Source organism: Aquarana catesbeiana, linkage group LG01 (genome assembly GCF_042186555.1).
Source record: "Aquarana catesbeiana isolate 2022-GZ linkage group LG01, ASM4218655v1, whole genome shotgun sequence".
Classification (NCBI taxonomy): domain Eukaryota; kingdom Metazoa; phylum Chordata; class Amphibia; order Anura; family Ranidae; genus Aquarana; species Aquarana catesbeiana.
The window spans coordinates 130,295,059-130,313,913 of record NC_133324.1 but is presented as its reverse complement, the minus strand read 5'-3'; the positions used below and the strand labels follow the sequence as shown (position 1 = coordinate 130,313,913).

The following is an 18,855-nucleotide window of genomic DNA, read 5'->3' as shown; positions in this document are numbered from 1 at the left end:
GAGAGAGAGAGAACAATAAAACAACAATTGTTTTTTTTTAATTTTATATATTTTTTTTTTGTTTTTTTTTTTTTTACACTTTTTTTGTAACTGTAACTTTTATAACTGTAACCGGTTCCAGGTTCGGGTCTCTCAAAATGCGATGGCATCTTGGGAGACCCTGTGAAAGTGTGCCTAGTCTGTGCAATGCTGTACCCTACGCTAATACTCAACTAGTGTATGGTAGCGTTCAAAACATTCACCAATGCAAAGACCAGGATTGTCAGGACAGGAGGTATAATAATAGCGGGTGTCACGCCTATATCCGCGCTTGCTGCAGACACAACATCTTTTTTGGCGGGGTTCGTTGGGTAGGGGTACTCGGGAGGACAAAGAAAATGTCTCTCATGCAGCCGACTGCATTTGGTTGGGGATGTGAATGGGGGAAGTACGGGTGCTGCAGAAGTGATGGGTTCCCAATTAGGATTGGCGAATGCAGCAGGAAGGGCATTATGGGCACGATAGGCCTGTTTGTCTTCTTCTTGGTGGCAGCGGGACACTACTTGTGCTTGCTACCTCACCAGCTTGAACTGCACTTATGGGACTCGCCACGTCACCAAGTGTTACTGCAGTGCTGGTTTGACTATGACCGGGGTGTACTAGGCCGCTGGTGCTTGCCAGTTCACCAAAACGCTACCAAAAAAACTGTTAGTGATCGCAGGGATCAGGCCTGACTCTGCGAACGCTGCAGTTATGCGTTTAGTAAGTGACAGTGATCGGAGGGGCAAAACGCAGGTGCTAGCAGGTATCTGGGCTGATCCCGCCAACACTGCGTTTTTGGGAACCCTAAACTGCTGATCTGATCAGATCAAATATTGATCCGTTCAGATACTATACCACTAAGGGAGGTGTACGGTGCGTGCGTGGGTGTTAGCGCTACAGGCACTAACCTGACGCTGCCTGGGGCTGGTGCTTGCCAGTTCACCAAAACACTACCAAAAAAACTGTTAGCGATCGCAGGGATCAGGCCTGACTCTGCGAACGCTGCAGTTATGTGTGTTTAGTGTTTTTTAAGTGACAGTGATCGATCGATACTGCACTTGGGTGGGCGGGGCCGGGCGGAGGGTATCTGGGCTGATCCCGCTAACACTGCATTTTTGGGAAACCTAAACTGCTGGGGACGCTAGTATAGATCTGATCGGATCAGATATTGATCCGTTCAGATACTATACCACTAAGGGAGGTGTATGGTGCATGCGTGGGTGTTAGCAGTACTGGTGCTAACCTGACGCTGCCTGGGGCGATGCAGACCCTATCTGACCCTAAAACCTAACTTATATCACCGTCGGGCGATCAGGGGGCTAAACCTTTATTAGGTAATAAACGGCGGGTGCCCTGACACTATAAAAAATAAACTAACTAACCAGCGTCACCCGTAACACTTATACGGTGATCACTGGTGAAAGGGTTAACTAGGGGGCAATCAAGGGGTTAAAACCTTTATTAGGTAGTATATGGGGGTCCCTGACGCTATAAAACGTTGACGGCAAACCTATATATTTACCTCCCTAACTAGCGTCACCAGTGACACTAATACAGCGATCAGAAAAACGATTGCTTAGTGACACTGGTGACGGGGGATGATCAAGGGGTTAAAACTTTATTAGGGGGGGTTAGGGGGGTACCCTAGACCTAAAGGGGGCTAACACTAACTGTCCTACCACACTGTCACAAACTGACACCAATGCAGTAATCAGAAAAAAAAAAAAACTGCTTGTGTGCCTGGTGTGTTTTACTGTATGTGATGTGTGTTGTGCACTCACATCGATGTCTTCTCTCCTCGGCGCCGGAAAACACAGAGCCAAGACATCACTTCCTCTGCCGCTGTTTACTATACAGCAGCAGAGGAAGATTGCCATTGGCTGGGAGCGATCGCGAGGGGGTGGCCATGAACGGATGGCCTTCCCCTTCAGCACGGATCGCTCAGGTACAGAAGCCGACCGCCTCGGGCACCGGGGGTCCGATCGGACCCCCCGCCCGCGGGAGGCAAGTGACGTACCCATACGTTACTTTACATGCCCGCGCCATTCTGCCGCAGTATATCTGCATGAGGTGGTCGGCAAGTGGTTAAAGAATTTCTTGGGATTTTTTTTGCTCTCCTCCGCTGTGTGTCTTTCATGTTCTCTCTTAGCCATCCTAATTGCACCCTTACATTTCTTGTTGCATTCTTTATAAAGTCTGAATGCTGAGGATGATCCCTCAACCTTGTATTTTTTGAAGGCCTTCTCCTTTGCTTTTATATGCATTTTTATATTGGAGTTAAGCCATCCAGGACTTTTGTTCGCACTTTTAAATTTATTACCCAATGGGATACATTGGCTAATGCCCTTATTTAATATGCTCTTAAAGCAAACCCATCTCTCCTCTCTCTCCTCTGTATTCTTTGTTCCAAATATTTCATCACAATTTATGCCTTTTAGCAAGGTTTGTAGTTTAGGGAAGTTGGCTCTTTTGAAATTAAGTGTCTTTGTATTCCCTTTATGTTTCCCATTTGTGTGATTTATACTGAAACTAATTGACCTGTGATCGCTGTTACCTAAATTGCACCATATTTCCACATCCGTGATCAGGTCTTCTGTATTGTTGGTAATCAGTAGATCCAGTAATGTTTTATTTCTAGTTGTTGCGTCTACCATCTGACCCATAAAATTGTCCTGCAAGACATTAAGGAACTGGCGAGCCTTAAATGAATGCGCGGTTCCCTCCGCCCAGTCTATGTCTGGATAATTAAATTAAATAAATGCAATCTATTTTTCTGACCTGCTTCCTCTATTATCGACGCTGAACTGAACCCCGGACCTTGTTTCTGCTAACGCTCCTGTTCCAATTGTCAGTTGCTGACTTAGATTGCCTGACTTTGCGCCAGTCTAGAGTTTCTGTGCATTGGTTACCATCAGCATGCAGTTTCTGGGACAATGGTGTTGTCTACACACCAGCAAGGTGGCACAGCTGACACAAGTCTACTTACTACCTGTCCGTTGATCCTATGGTTATTTGCTGCTCCTGTGTTCCTGCTTGATATTCCTGTGTCTGGTCTGCTGCCTGTGGGAAGCTCCACTGCAAGTGTGGATGTTTTCCAATTTTCCTGGTGTTGGGCTCTAAGGGTCTGTTCACATTAGGGAGTGTGCCCTGGTTGCATGGCTATTGGTGTGCCAGCAATTTTACTAGCGGGATCATCAGGAATCAGTAAAGATATGGCACTGAAGAGTTTTTACAATGACATGTGCAATTTTTTTAAAACAAATTTACACTTACTAAAAAATACAAAAGACCAATATGTTTACCTTAAAACATATTTTATGTATTCCACTGTAACTTTAATTTTGCTGCTCATGGTGACAACAGGAAGGCTATAATGAGCAGAGTGGAGAATACCTTATCCCTGCACTCTGTAGTCTCATGACAACTTTTCCTTTCACAGAATGTTACCTGAACTGCAGATTTTGATTTTGCATTTTCCTAGACCTCCAGTACTTCGTACTGCAATTGAACCAATGAAGAAAGAGTGTCTCCTGGAAGCTTGCCCTTACAGATCGACTGTTAGTGCAAATAAACACATACATTACTATTCAACCTGCCCAAAACCTTGCATAACTGATAGCTTTGGGGCAAGTTGTCCTTTACTTTGAAAAACACACATTTTTTTAAGATCCTTAACATACTTGGGAATACACTACAAGCTGCTTTGCCACAACCTTAGTGTCATATTTATATAGCGGTGAATTTGACATTCACCAAACATTTATTGTAGGTTGTTGATTTATTGTATCTTCTTGAATGATTCTGAAGGATTCACCTGTGAACGTTTGGTGAAAATCACATTAATTGTTTTATAAATATGCCCCTGAGGCCCCATTCACACCTGAGCATTTTTGTAGCTTGAAGCCTCAAGCTACAAAACGCTGGAGGGGAAAAAAAATCAATTATTCTCTATGGAGATGGTTCACATCTCCACACCAAAACACCTGAAGCCAGAAGCTCAAAAACGCCTAAAGCTCAAACAAGTTCTGGAACTTTTTTTTTTGAGGCAGATTTGGGCGTTTTTCTGCTTTTTACATTTGTGACCCTTTGACCTGTACAAAATCGCAGTAAATTTGCACAACTTTCTGCCTGAAAACGCTACGCTCAGGTATGAATGGGGCCTTAGTGTAGATTAAACAAGGATTGAGAAAATATCTGTGTGTATGAACCTTGCCTGAGCAGAGCATAAAAGGCTCAGCATGCTATACATTTCCAAAGTACTTTGTATCCTATCTTAGATACATATCATTGCAATATTAGGAGATATTTCAGCAGGTGCATTTCCTATAACAGTCAACTACGATCATGTTGTCATATTCAAAAACATTACCTTTATTGCAATATACAAAATTACTGCATACAGCACATAAAAAGGATCATGACAGAGACACTATAATTCTATCACTAATGCCTGAAGACAGATGACAAGCTGTGCACTCACCTTAACTTGCAGACCAGCGATAAAGCAGCAAGGAAGGCTTAAGCCAGCAGAAAGCAAAAACAGCAAGATGACAAAAGAACATCAATAACATAACTTACAAAGTCCATATTTTTTACACAAAGCCTTAGAGGTTCGCACAAACCTCAATTTTATATGGAGCCAAAATGTTAGGTTTCTAACCTCTAGATTTACTGTTAGCCTTTAACCGTGTTGTAGCCATATTCGGGGGGGGATGTCAACTTTGACATCTCACCTTTTTACATCTGTAACACCAAATATTTGGTTTACCTCATGACACATACAATATGTGGGTAGGACCACAAGAAGGTTGAGGGACCGTTTTTACGAACATGTGTATAGCGTTCAGAAAAATAAAAATACCAATGTAGTGAGACATTTCAGGGAATCAAATGCTGGTGATATCTCTGCTATGAAATTTCAGGTTATTGAAAAGATCCGCACTCCCAAGAGAGGTGGGGGTATTTTCCCTAATTTTTTTGCTCCAGACCCGCATTCCCTCCGGCTTAAAATTTGAGTGGGATGTAAGCCATTTTTATCACTAAGAAGTAGCATGTATAATATGGTCTGTCCCCACTCCAACTTCCTGTTCATTTGGGTCCCCCGGGAGCCCTTTGGCTATTCACCTACATATACGTATCTGTATGTCAAGGGTTGTGATTAGGCAGATTCAGGGAACTATTTAGAATATGGTTTTATTAGATTGTTATTTAGCCCTGTACTTACTATATTCAGGTCTGCCACTGATATGTGTCAGGGCGGTTTTCACATGTCCCCACATAGTACATTCATGCCTATTACTTTTTCGTATCGTGCTGACGTTTGGTGGAAACTATATATCACATGCTCCTCTTTGCGATTTGTTATTATCACTTTAGGACACGCATGTATTTTGGTGTCCTAGATACATATATTTGTATTCACTTTTGTATGTACATTTTCTATAATGTCAGTTTTTTAAATGTGGTTACTTTCGGCTTTACACACATGTATTTGTATTGTCATTCAGAATGTTTTTAGTTTTGCTTATCAAGGGGAGAGCTGATTACACCACCCTACACCTGTGTGGGGTGGTAGTGTCTTCTACTTAGAGATTCGGTAGATCAGTCTTCATTTGGGTTTTGAAGAAGCACAATGTATGTCTGAAACATCGTCACTCCTTGGTCCGTTGTTTTAGTCCTGGTGGCAGTCTTTCAATAAACCTGTTGGACAGATGTGGGTATGCAGCCAATTTTTCTTATTTAGCCTTTACCGCCAGCAGAAGATGTATAATGCCAGTCTTTGGTGTCAATATAGAGCCCATTTATACAGAAGATCCATATTTCACACTGTGCTGGTATTGTAAATTTTATTTATGAAATACAGAGTGCAGTTTGGCACCTGCAATGTCCTGTGGTTGCTTTCTCCGCATATCGCTGTAGAGAACACAAACAGGTCACGTGACAGGTTTCATTCTCCTTCTGGCACACATTTTTTCCCCTATTTATTTCAGTGAATGGAGTTTACTTGCTTCACAGTCCTAAAGTGACATAGTCGGAAGCAAAACTGGTCAGGCTTTTAATCCTGCTACCTATTCCACTCACTGATGGGACCAATCACAGTTGAACTTTGAGACTGTACTAATAAGAATTTTAATATCTACCATAATTCATCAGTGTCTAAAAGTTTTGAGACTATACGCGCTTTATGAACTGATACATATGGGGTGATAGGGATGTTTGAACCTTCAACTGTTTTATTTTGTTTCTCCAGTGTGGAACGTTTTTAATCATTATTATTAATGCATATTGCACTATATCTATCATGGCAATGACATGTTATATTGGAACAATTACAAGTGTATACATCTCTCTACAACATTTTATCCATTCAAAGCCCAACAGTCCTCAATATATCTGTAGTGGTTGTCAATTCCCCAGAAGGCCACCCAACATTCACATAGACACACTCCTAAACCTTGTGGACAGCCTCCCCAGAAGGGTTGAAGCTGTTATAGCTGCAAAGGGTGGGGTAACTCAATATAGAATGCTACAGACCAAGACTGGGATAACATTAAAGTTCATGTGCATGCAACGGCAGGCATCCCTATACTGTTGACAATATAGTGTTATGTGACACAAAAATCAAGGTCAATACAACCCTTAAAATTTACTGTAGTGGGTGGAAACTTGGTAGCAGTTATTTTTATCGCTTTTGCTTGTCTAATTGTCCATGTATGTGGGTTTGTGTATTTTTAATAGGTTTAATAAAGGTTATATGAAGTTTTTCCAGTTGGGAGCTGTCATGTAAATTCAACCATGTGACATTTGGGAGAAAAATATTATAGGAAGGGATGAGCCCATATCCACGTTTTTCTTGGGGTTTGTAGAGCAGAAAAGGAGAGTATGGTTTAATAAAAAAATATAAAAATAAATAAATAATATTACAGCAACAGGGTCACTTAATATTAATATAATTCCTCTTTAGGATGTAGGTCCCCAGGCACAGAACCAGCGAAAGTGCGATGCAACTCCACCCACTCAGTACATAGAGAATCTCTCTTCCCACCTAAACCCAAAAGCCTCATCCCTGTGCTGCTCTGCCCTTGTCATCCTTCATCACCCTCTTGTGTGCTGCCTAGTGAACCTTATGCAGCAGCCAGGTCATCCTGTACTTTCACCTCTCCCAAGACCCAGCAATCTCTCTCCAGAAGGACACACTAAGGCCTTAACTGTGCAAATGATGCTGCTTGGATCTCCTCCGCCAAGCCAACACAGTTTTAAACTTGCACACCTACCATATAAGTTTGTAAATCCATGTGTTGTGCTCCTTCTATGCCAAATTTCTATCCTGCATTTCTGTTTCTTACCATTGCTGTGCCTAGGTCACAATGTTGGGACTCTGGACTATGCTTTGCTGTACCATAATGCTAACCTGTGACCGTGCTGCTTAGCCTCGCTGTGCCCAGATTGCAGTTTTGGGACCCTGCATATTGCTGCCCCTTGATCATGCAATTTGTCTTGCATTGTGACCCAGAGTGTTAGCACTGAAATTAAAACTTGTGATTCGGTGTAGTCTACCTGGCTATATCATACTATTTCTGCACCCAAGTCCTGGGTACCAAAATACCCCAATACAATGACAATGCTTTATGTGACAGGTTATCTATATCCAAGCACACTATTATTTACAGCTGCCTGTCATCACTAGCAATAATACACCCCGAATTTCTAAAGACAGGACAAGATGTAGCTACCTTTCAACAGAGGCATAACGAAATTACTATTTTATTTTTTCCTTCAACGAAGGGTGCCAGAAAACACTTTTAGGATTATTTAACAATGTAACACAAAGAGAAGAGACGTCATCAAAAGTATAGTATTTGAAAGCAACAAATCCAATTTTAGCTTATTGAAATCTGATAAAAGAAAACTATGACTGGTTTCTATTGGCGCTTTATTTAATGAAATAAGTCTTCTGCTGAAAGGAACACAAAGACATTATGATGAGTACACAGACACATACACATAAAGGAGTGTACATATGGGAAATTCTAAACAAAACAAAGCTTTACGTGTTATTTAGTAGAAACTAAACTGCAAAGAAGGAGGGTTAGGATGTACATCAATTTGACATCAGTAAGGTTGTGGGAGGACTAAAGTTTCACTTTTGGTGCTTGCTCATAATAAAAGCATTATCAACAGTAAGCATCCCGACATCTGGTAACTGGTGCGATATAGGATTTAAAGATCATCAAAAACCCCACCGCTCAAATAGCAACGGACCTATATCGGAAACCCACAGCAGGCAAGACGTTACTCCATGCCTCCAGCTCTCATCCCCGTCCCCTGATACGCAGTATCCCGTACGCCCAATATTTAAGGCTGTGTCGTAACGGCACAGAAGACAGTGATTTCTACATCCAAGCAGCTGCTCTACGCGAGCGCCTTTTAGCACGGGGCTATACCCGCGCTAATCTCAGGAAGGCCTATAATAGGGCCTTTGCACGGACCAGATCGCCATTGCTATATGGCCTCCCTCGTGTAGAACCATCTAAAACAGTCAAAATAGTCACCAAATTCTCCACTCATCACAACCAACTACGTACATTATTGTCAGAACATTTGCCTCTTCTAACAGACCACCATGTTCTGGGCAAATCTGTAAGGCCTAATCCGAAACTGGTGTTCCATAGAGCAACCACAATGAGGAACAGACTTCGTAGCCATTATCGGGTGAATCCACGGGTGATGGGGGGTCCCCCGGGGTAATTTCCGGTGTGGCCACTGCCCGCGTTGCCCATGGATTCAGGAAGGCACAACTATTATCCTTCCCAATGGGGAAACCTTCTCCCCCCTCAACATGCCAACTGTGGCACGAGGGGAGTTGTTAAATCCCTGGTCCTGGAAGTTATTGCAGAAAACCTACGGGGGGCGATTGGGATCGAGCGATGTGAAACTATGTGGATCGAGCAACTCAACGCCCGCATACCACCGGGCCTTAATAAAGCCCTTTCATATAAACCCTTATTGTGAATGGTTTATTTCCTTATTCTGGTTTTGTTTCTGTTTACTGTTGGCTTTTGCCTCTCGACTATTGTTTTTATTTCTGTATTTCCCTCTTCTCTTTTTACCTCCTTCACTCCCCCCCCCATCCCATTACACTCCCCCCCCCCATCCGTTACACTCCCCCCCCCCCCATCTCATTCACCTGTACCTTTGATAATCATGACGATTGTTGATTGTGATTTGGGTTTAAGTAAATTTTAAGATCCATACAATTTTAAGATCCATACAAAACCTTTTGTGATCCTTTGTGGTGAGATTATGACTAGAGATAAATTGATTTTATTATCAATAACGTGTGTAATTGCTTGGCATATGTGTGTGCCTTGGCATTGACTGGGATGCAATCATTGCTGCGGTCGCTGCTTTGGCACACACATCGCCTTGCTAACTGTTTAAACTGATTTTCCTTGTATAAATCTTGTAGGCAGGCATGATTTTCCATGGGATCAACAGCGGCTTGAGGCGATATACTACCCCCCCAGCGGACATGCGTCTCTCCATTAGGAGGTGGGCCCCCATTCTGTGATTTGCCCTCCACTCCTTCCCTTGACGGACTTTGGCCATTCTTTTGCAAGGGTCACGTGCGTGTTGCGCATGTGCAGTGGGCGAGATAGACACGGTGACATCAGGCGCCAGCTGGTACGGTGACGTGGGCCGGGTTGGAGGCTCTTAAAAGGATGCTTAGGGCGGCCCTCATTCAGATGGCTGCCACCCTGGAACAGGCTATATTACAGGCATCTAAAGGTAAGACCGACCTACTCAGCTACTGCCAGCCCTACCTGTGTTTTCATGACAGGAAGCTGCTTGGCACTTGCTGTTATTGTCACGTTTTGTAGTCATTATTTATGATGTGGACTTACGGCCCATATCTTTACATGTACTCATTGCACCTGTTTCTTTAGCACAATGGCTGTAAAGGACCTGTTGCTGGCCACCGAACATCGCTTTTTACAAACAAGTTTGCCTGCCTTTATCCTTGGAACATGGCTGTGTTTTGAATTCTGCCTTTGATCTCCGGGTGCCACACTACTTACATGCTATCTATCAGGTGGGTTGGTCTTTTGATTGGATTGATGTTTCCTCCTGAAGAAGCAACTTGTGTCGCAAAACAAGCAGAGGATTACGTCTGGACCTATATCTTTACTCCCCATATACCAGTGGGGTTTATCTGTTCTCTTTTGAACCACCTGTAACTGTATGCAATAACTATTTTATGTATTGTTGTACCTAATGTTTTTTATCTATGTTCTTTTTTCCAATAAATTTATACTTTTTACATTTGCCTTGTCTAAATCCCTGGGTACCGAGATAGTCCACAACAATTCTTGTTGTCATGGGGCAGTATTTTGGAGTAGCCCCTGACACACACTTTTCCACCATCTGTTAACTGGTGACAAAGTGACAAGACAGCACTTTCTCACATGACAGTACTCTGCATGTCAACGTCACTCGCCCACAGCTGAACCTGCTGATCCTACTACAGTAACATGTACTCAAGTGGTGAAAAAGCTCATCTAGGACTAGATTCAGATTTAAAGCGTACCTACCCAAAAACTTCTGTTTTCTCTTTTTAATCAATTGTTTTCTTTTTCAGGCTTTTCCCCTTTTTGTTAATAATACATCGCAGGAAAGCATGCACGCAAAAAACATGTTATATTTACCTGCTCTGTGCAATGGTATTGCACAGAGCGGCTCCAAGTCTCTGTCTCCTACGGGGGCACACCTGTGGGCTTTGCTCCTGAATCGGGCTTTGTGCGGCTATGCTTGTCCCTGCCCACCACCCCCTCCTCACTGGATTTGACTGGCAGCAGCATGATCTGATGGCTCCCACTGCTGCTTGTAAGTCCCTGTGTGAAGAGGGAGACAGGAGAGAGAACTGCAACTGGGCACAGGGCTGGATCGATCCAAGAGTCAGATAAAAGTTTAGATGAGGAGGTGAGCAAAGCAACCCCTAAAACATTTTTTACCTTAATGCAGGGAATGCATTAAGTTTAAAAAATGTTTTAGCTTTAGAACTTTAAGCTTAGCAAACAGGTTACAATCTGACTGTGCAACTAGCTTTAGATCTACCAACAAAATATGTAGTGCCAGGGCTTGTCTGATTGGATACACATTGATTGGAAAGTTAATGTAAGCCTTTCTTTTTTACATAGATGTGGTAAATCTAAATTTAATTGTGCAAAGATTCTTCTGAGAGCCTTTTCTGTTTTAATGCATTGATTTCTACTTGAACTGCCTTTTTTCTGTTGAACATCGGTGCTCTATAGCTTTCCTGATCCATACCTATGAATTGTTATATACCAGAGGGGTACCCCTGTGGAAGAATGAGGAAGGCCTATAAAGCTGTGTTGACACTGGACCCCGCTTGTGGCGCTCACTTTGACAGGCAGTTGCATCTGTGTGGTGGGGTGCTTTACAGGTCTAGGGTTATAGCCTGCTGCAGAAGATCCCAGTCCATAAAAACCCTGTGGGGTCCGTATATCCAGAAGAAGGTAAAGATTACGGTCCCCCTCCCCTCCCCCCGGCTCAGTTCCCTGGTTTTGCTCTGTTCATGTGTCTTTTCAACTGTTTTGGAACCGCTTGCTGATTTCCGTAAGGATTTGGAAAGGGATTAGCATAAGAAGTCTAGGCCTCAACAGGAGCTACCTTGGGTCAGAAGAAGATTACATGGAGGAGAGTGAGTCCGAGGAAGTGGACTCCTCCAAGGTGGACAAATGCCCAACCTCTCACGGTCCACAGTGAACATTCTCAAAGAGCTGGTCTGTCACTGCTGGAACCTTCTGGGTCTAAGGTGCCAGGGCTTGGGTCTTGTAAAGCACCCAAACCAACTAAGCATTAGTTGCATCCTCATACTTAAAGCGTTTGTTACCCTAACACTTCATATTCCTGATATGTGCCTGCTGTACCATGTACTTGTATGAGAAAGTATCCTCTTCTCTTTGTATTGCTTCCTTTATGTGAAATCCCTGGGGTTCCTGCTAGTCCCCTTGCTTTCCTGATAAAAGTTGACCGCACTAAGCAGAACAACACACCGTGGTCAGTTCTCTAGCTGTGCTGGGAACTCAGTGTGTTCTTCTCCAATGATCAGACTTGTCCTGACACAGCCCTTCACTGGCAAGCTCAGTGTACTGCTGTTTCTCCTCTGCCCAGCTCTTATGCAGCCGAGAACAGAGGGAATATGATCACTTATAAAAAAAAAGGAAAAAAAGGTATTTATGTTTTTCTTTCCTTTTTTATATCTATACAAAAATGTTTTCGGCTTTAATTACTATTTTAAACTGAATGGGTTGTTTACAAGGCGATTGTTTACAATCACTTTAAGGATCTGTAGAAGGACTAGGACCCTCCAGACAAAATATGTGCACCCCACTAAGTGGTCCGTGCAACAGTACTGGCTGAGACAGTTTCTGCAAACAGAGGGTGGCTCCTGCTTTGAATCCTTAATTCAATTGCTTTGAATCTTCTTAAATAATACCCTTACAGTACCGAAGGATGATGGGCTGGTGTTGGGAGACCCTGCAGACAAAATATTTGTGTCCATTTTTTAGGCTTAATTTTTTTGGCTCATGTAGCCATGCAACTCAACACTGCATTCATGGAGGGGTCCTTGCCCTGGTTCAAGAACAAAGAGAAGCTTGGGCACTCTCTGAATTCATCTCTATTTCAAAATCTAAATTGTGCTTTTTTTTTTTACTCCAATCAGGGCAGGGCCAGGTCATTTCTGTGGAGTGGAATAAAAAAAAATGCACAATTTAGATGTCCGGTTAGAGTCGAGTTTGGAGACTGCCCAAGCTAAACTCCATTTCAAAACCAGAAAGGTTTCATGGTTCGTATTCCAACTTCTTCACAATGTCCAAGCAAAATAGTGAGGTGCAGCCCATTCAGGATCTGAAACGCTTCAAGTGTGTGTAAACCCTCACATATACCCAGTGAAGTGAACATCCCCAGATGATACACAGGGATGAAACAAACCTCCCTACATAAGTTTTACATGTGTATCTGCTGTCTTCAGCTTTATATATGGTTTAGAAAGTGCATGTCCAGTTAAAATTTTCTATTCCTGGTTCCCCTGTAGGTGTGGATACTTGCTGATACACTGTGAGACAGCTGATTGGAGGAAAGGCACACACCCCATGCCCACACATGTAAAGCGTGCCTGTGACTAGTTTAGCAGTCTGCTAATTTATAGAACCCCCCCCAACACACAGTTCTATCTACCGTCTAGGTGGGCTTGTCAAAAGTTATAACGCTGATAACAGACAAAGGGAGCAGGACACAGGCTTTGAAGAGAGATAACAAAACATTACAGATATATGTGCTCAGCTCAAATTTCATCAATCAGGTTTACATCCACTTTAAGCAAATTCTGACACGTTCAAAAAGGTCCAATATGCAATTTGTAAGGTGCTTCCCTCGATTTGGGGAATTTTCTGGTTTCAGCAGACATCAAGAAAGCTTATCTCCACATCCCTATACTTCTGCTTCCTCAGCGCACTACCTGCACTTTGCAGTGGGAAAACATTTTCTGCTATGGAAATGAGTGTTCACGAAGGTGCTGGCCTCAGATTTTGGCTCTTTTCTGAACTGGGGATCATCATTCTGGGGATCTGAATTAACTTTCCTGTGTCCTTTAATGTATTCCAAGATTTTACAGCTATGTCAAAATCCTGGTATCTTCCACTGGTGATCCTGAAAGAACATGCAGTGCCGAATGGCAAAAAATGGCCCGGTCATTCAGCAGCCAAATCTTCCGGGGCTGAAGTAGTTAAGCTTCACTTTTTATAAATAGGCAAAATTTTCACTACTGTATTCACATTTGTGCTTACCTTCGCTGTCCTGCTCTTTTTGCATCACTAATGACAGGTGCACATTACTGCTTTGTGGTCTAAGATCAATCATATGGTATACCATGTCACAACTAAAAATATCATTACAGAGCTGAAAGTTCTCACCTTGCTCTTTCTTAAAGTCGGTTTCTGACATAGTTACTGGTAGAAGAAGTTCCCCTGGGGGCGGCTGAATTCCAACAGCAAACTGATCCTCTTTAGTGCTAGGATAGACAAAAAGAATTATTACAAATAATCAAGGATTTAAGAGTATAACAATATAAAAATAAACTATTAGAGAAATATTTATTAACCAGTTAAGGACCGAGCCTCTTTTCAAGATTTGTTGTCTACAAGTTAAAAAATGTTTTTTTTTGCTAGAAAATTAGATTAGAACCCCCAAACATTATACAGTTTTATTTCTAACACCCTAGAGAATAAAATGGCGGTCTTTGCAATACTTTCTGTCACAATGTATTTGCGCAGCGGTCTTACAAGCGCACTTTTTTGGAAAAAATACACTTTTTTTGAATTAAAAAATAAGACAACAATAAAGTTAGCCCAACTTTTTTTATATTGTGAAAGATATTACGCCAAGTAAATTGATACCCAAACTGTCACGCTTCAAAATTGCGTCCGCTCGTGGAATGGCAACAAACATTTACCCTTAAAAAACTCCAAAGGTGACGTTTAAAAAATTCTACAGGTTGCATGCTTTGAGTTACAGAGGAGGTCTAGGGCTAGAATTATTGCTCTCGCTCTACTGGTCGTGGCGATACCTCACGTGTGGTTTGAACACTGTTTTCATATACGGGCGCTACTCACGTATGCGTTCGCTTCTGCACGCGAGCTTGGCGGGACGAGGCTCGTTTAAAAAACATTTTTTCTTACTTATTTTGCCTTTTATTTTGACACTGTTATTTAAAAAAAAATTGTGTCACTTTTATTCCTATGACAAGAAATGTAAACATCCCTTGTAATAGAAAAAAAAAGCATGACAGGACCTCTTAAATATGAGATCTGGGGTTACACTAAAATGCAATAAAAAAAAAAAAAAAAAATTTCCTTTTAAGAGCTTCTGCCCTGCAATGGTATGGAGACGGGTGGGGGCCATCTTCCCCTCACTCGTCTCCATACCCGGCATGAGAAAGGATCTGATCGCCTCCACCATTGCCGACGGCTCTGGTAAGCGGCGGAGGGCGGGGTCCCTCACCCGCCGCCAATAAAAGTGATCTCGTGGCAAATCTGCCAGAGAGACCACTTTTATCTGAAAGCGGAGCGCCGGCTGAAGAAGAGGATACCGGGGTTATGGCAGCTAGCTGCTGACATAACGATATTCCCCTTCAAAACTTAGGATGTATATTGGCCTGCAGCGTAAGTGGTTATGCAAATATTAGTTCTATGCTATTTAGCTCGAGCTATGGAACCTCTACTTGAAATACCACTCAACTGCCTCAATGAAACTTTTATATGAGAATAGGTGAAAAAGAACTGCTAGCCAATGTTATGGCTGCCATCATTTCTGGGGAAAAAAGGATTCCAGTTTTTTAATATCTGCCTTCCTAAAGGAAATCTCCAATGATCAGGTGACTAAATTAAACAAACACACCTCCACATAATCAGTTTTAAATGGTCATTAAAGGCAAAAGAATACGATTACCTTCATGTATTTCTTTACCTGAAGGGGATTTCTTTTTTTTTTTTCTCTAAAACCGCTGCTTTTTACAACACCAAAAGATTTGGATTTTGGGGGCTAAATCACCCAGTCGCCCACTGCATATCTTGAGGACTGTAGCAGCATGATCCTGAAAATGCTGATTATCAGTCAAGAAAAAAATGACAGAAAAAATCTCACAGGGAGGAAACAAATACCTGCTATAGTAGGACCAAAATGGATGTACACAAAAGCCCCCCAAAAACATAAGAAGCTGTAGGATAAATCAGTTGACAGGAACCAACCCAACAAAAAAGTATCAAAGCTACACTGAACCTCCCTGGAAGTTGATACACTGACTATTACTATACCTTATGCTGCTAGCATTAGAAAATAGTCAGGCAAGTATATCAGATTCATTTGTTTTAAACTTTATTTTACATTTCTTCAGTTGGTGCCTGATTTCCATGTCTAGGCAAATTATTTCATACATCCCAGGAGTCTTTCAGGAGGGTTATCAGCTAAGCACACCCTTCTGCCTGCATCCCTGAGCTAAGGGCAGATGGATTCCAGGAAGTAAATGCTACATGAATCATCTGCCCTTACTCAAGATGGCCACGGCCAGAAATGGAATGGGGTGTTTTTCAAAGTGATTTCTCAGCATAATAAAGCATGGAGACATGGATGGATGAGTTAGCTTTGAATATTTAAAATGAATTAAATAGCATATCTGGTTTGTGGTGCTCAGATACAGCATAGTTCCGCTTTAAGGTTAAATTAAATTTTTGTAATGTGATATTTTTTAGGCATGTTTTACTTGTTACTATTCCTCCCAAGATAAATGTAAAAGATGCTGCGCTGAATTTATATATGTGTGAGTGAGGACTATATTAAGAACTCACATAAGGTAAACCATGAAGTGTTCATAAATAACAAACAACTAAGTAACAAAAAGAAACTTTAAACCAGTGATAATGTGAATCTTGCATGGGCAATATCAGTTTAGGACATTGAAAAATCCAAAAAGAAACAGTCCATACAGATGGCAGAAATCTGCTTGGTGTATCCAAGTGATGAAAAGTAAAGTGCTCGAAAGGGAAAAAAATGCTGGCAGCACCACCACCCTTAGGAATGAGGCTTACCGGAACTCACAGACCTGAAGAGGCTTATACCTCTCAAGTTGTGAATAGCTTGTAAATGGTGTCCAAAAGGATGCGGTTGGTCCCTGCTCCAAAACGATCACCAAATGCTTCACACGGTGTAACGTCAGTAGGGTCTCAAGGGGTGTGCAACAAGGTCGGAGGGGGAAGGGGGCGGTCATCAGATATCCACGTATTCATGCGTTGAAAACCATGTCAGAGAGAACACCGCATAGTGTGATATGGTAAAGAGATATTTATTCATAAAAAAAGGGATTAAAAACACTCTTATTTGTGTAGTTGTAAACAGACTTGTAGAAATGCTAGGAATAGTGTGATGTCGTTGGTATGGTCCACTGACGCGTTTCGTCCTCAGACGTCATCTGGGGTACGGACACACCCCCCAAACATCACACTTAGATACTGTGACCCCAAGTTGAATTACGAGACAACAGGATGTGGACATCACTTCCGGTCAATAGATCAATTAGGGTTTAACAAATATATATTAGATGACGGCCCATATGTTAATTTATAAATACGGGTGTTTGTACAATTCTATTGTCCATGGAAAAAGGCAATGAATCAGATGTCACGAGAACGGAGATGGGCAGAGGTGGAACGCAGTATTCAAGTCTCACTGTGGCGAATGCTCTGGCTCTTTTTCAATGTCCTAAATTGATATTGCCCATGCAAGATTCACATTATCACTGGTTTAAAGATTTTTTGTTACTTATGTTATTTATGAACACTTAATTGTTTACCTTACGTGAGTTCTTGATATAGTCCTCACTCACACATATATAAATTCAGCGCAGCATCTTTTACATTTATTTTTTTTTGCAGATTGTCTTCTGGCGATGTTTGCTGCTCCATTTATATGTCTTTAGTCACAGCGCAGTATAGGCCCACACTTTTCCACTATTCCTCCCAAGGAAAGGTGCATATTGATGCAAATTGTGTGTTTTTGATACAGTGCACCATACACAGTGTCAATGTGTTATGAATCACTAGCATCAATTCCCTTTTTTATTGGTCAGGTGAAAATACCTGACCTACAGTGAATGATGCACTCACACAAGTACCTCATCTTCCATTTACCAATGAAAACAATCTTTGCTGATCTATATATTATCTGATAGATACAGTGGGGTTGATTTACTAAAACTGGAGAGTGCTAGATTTGGTGCAGCTTTGCATAAAAACCAATCAGCTTTCAGTTTTTTTTTGTCAAAGCTTAATTGAACAATTTGAAGTTAGAAGCTGATTGGCTACCATGCGCAGCTGCACCAGATTTTGCACTCAAGTTTTAGTAAATCAACCCCAGTGTTTATATATAGAAAGTTAAGTCGCCATTGATAGATAAAATTTTCCGAATTTCGATCCATCTATGAGAAGGTTGGTTTTATTTAGTTTTTTTGATGGCGAGGAAATACAATGGCGCAGCGGGAGGGATTCCCCCATCAACACAGACTGAATGATTTTCTTTCCTTTAACCAGTTAAAGGAAAGAAAATTGCACAATGTATGGCACACTTAGGCAACCTTCTTGTTTTCATTCAAAATTCAGCGTAGTTCCATGCTACTTCTGCAGAAAATATTAGCAAATATCCATAATGAAGTCCCTAAATACAACTGATAGCATCCCAAATATGACAAGATTGTTGCACAACAATTCCAAAAACACATCATGCAAAAGCTTGTCCCATGTAAAGCCATATAATGACCCAATCACATTCTAGCTGCAACTTTTTAAAGTGTTTCTAGTAGCAAATAGTTACATTCAACTTGACCTCTTCCATAATGTTGCAGACGTTTTGTAGATTACCAAGCCACTTCTTCAGTTTAACAAATGTAGAATACAAAATGATAGATATTTTCATTTGGTCTTTTGCAAACTCTTATTAGTACTAACAAAGCTACACAATACCAGTTTTATACAGAAAATAAAATGGTATAAAAACAGAAGCTTTCACATATCAGTGATGAAGAAACACGATATAAATCAAACATCAGCATAACAAAATGACAAAAAATATATCAATAAAAAGCCAATAAACAATACCACACAGAAGCAAGCGTCTCAGATCACTGTTAAGTATTGATTTTGGATATTCATTTAGGTCCATTTTAATAAACAATATAATTATGTGTAATAGGAAAATCAATTG

General features: G+C 41.5%; 1 protein-coding gene across 2 annotated transcripts in view; it reads right to left on the bottom strand.

Moving 5' to 3' along the window:
* AP3B1 (adaptor related protein complex 3 subunit beta 1) overlaps positions 1-18,855 on the bottom strand; it is a 524,279-nt gene that overhangs the window by 41,325 nt on the left and 464,099 nt on the right. For both annotated transcript variants that reach the window (XM_073623849.1, XM_073623855.1), the window contains exon 25: positions 14,019-14,116. In XM_073623849.1, coding sequence (XP_073479950.1) covers positions 14,019-14,116 — 98 coding nt within the window. The remainder of the gene's footprint in view (positions 1-14,018; positions 14,117-18,855) is intronic.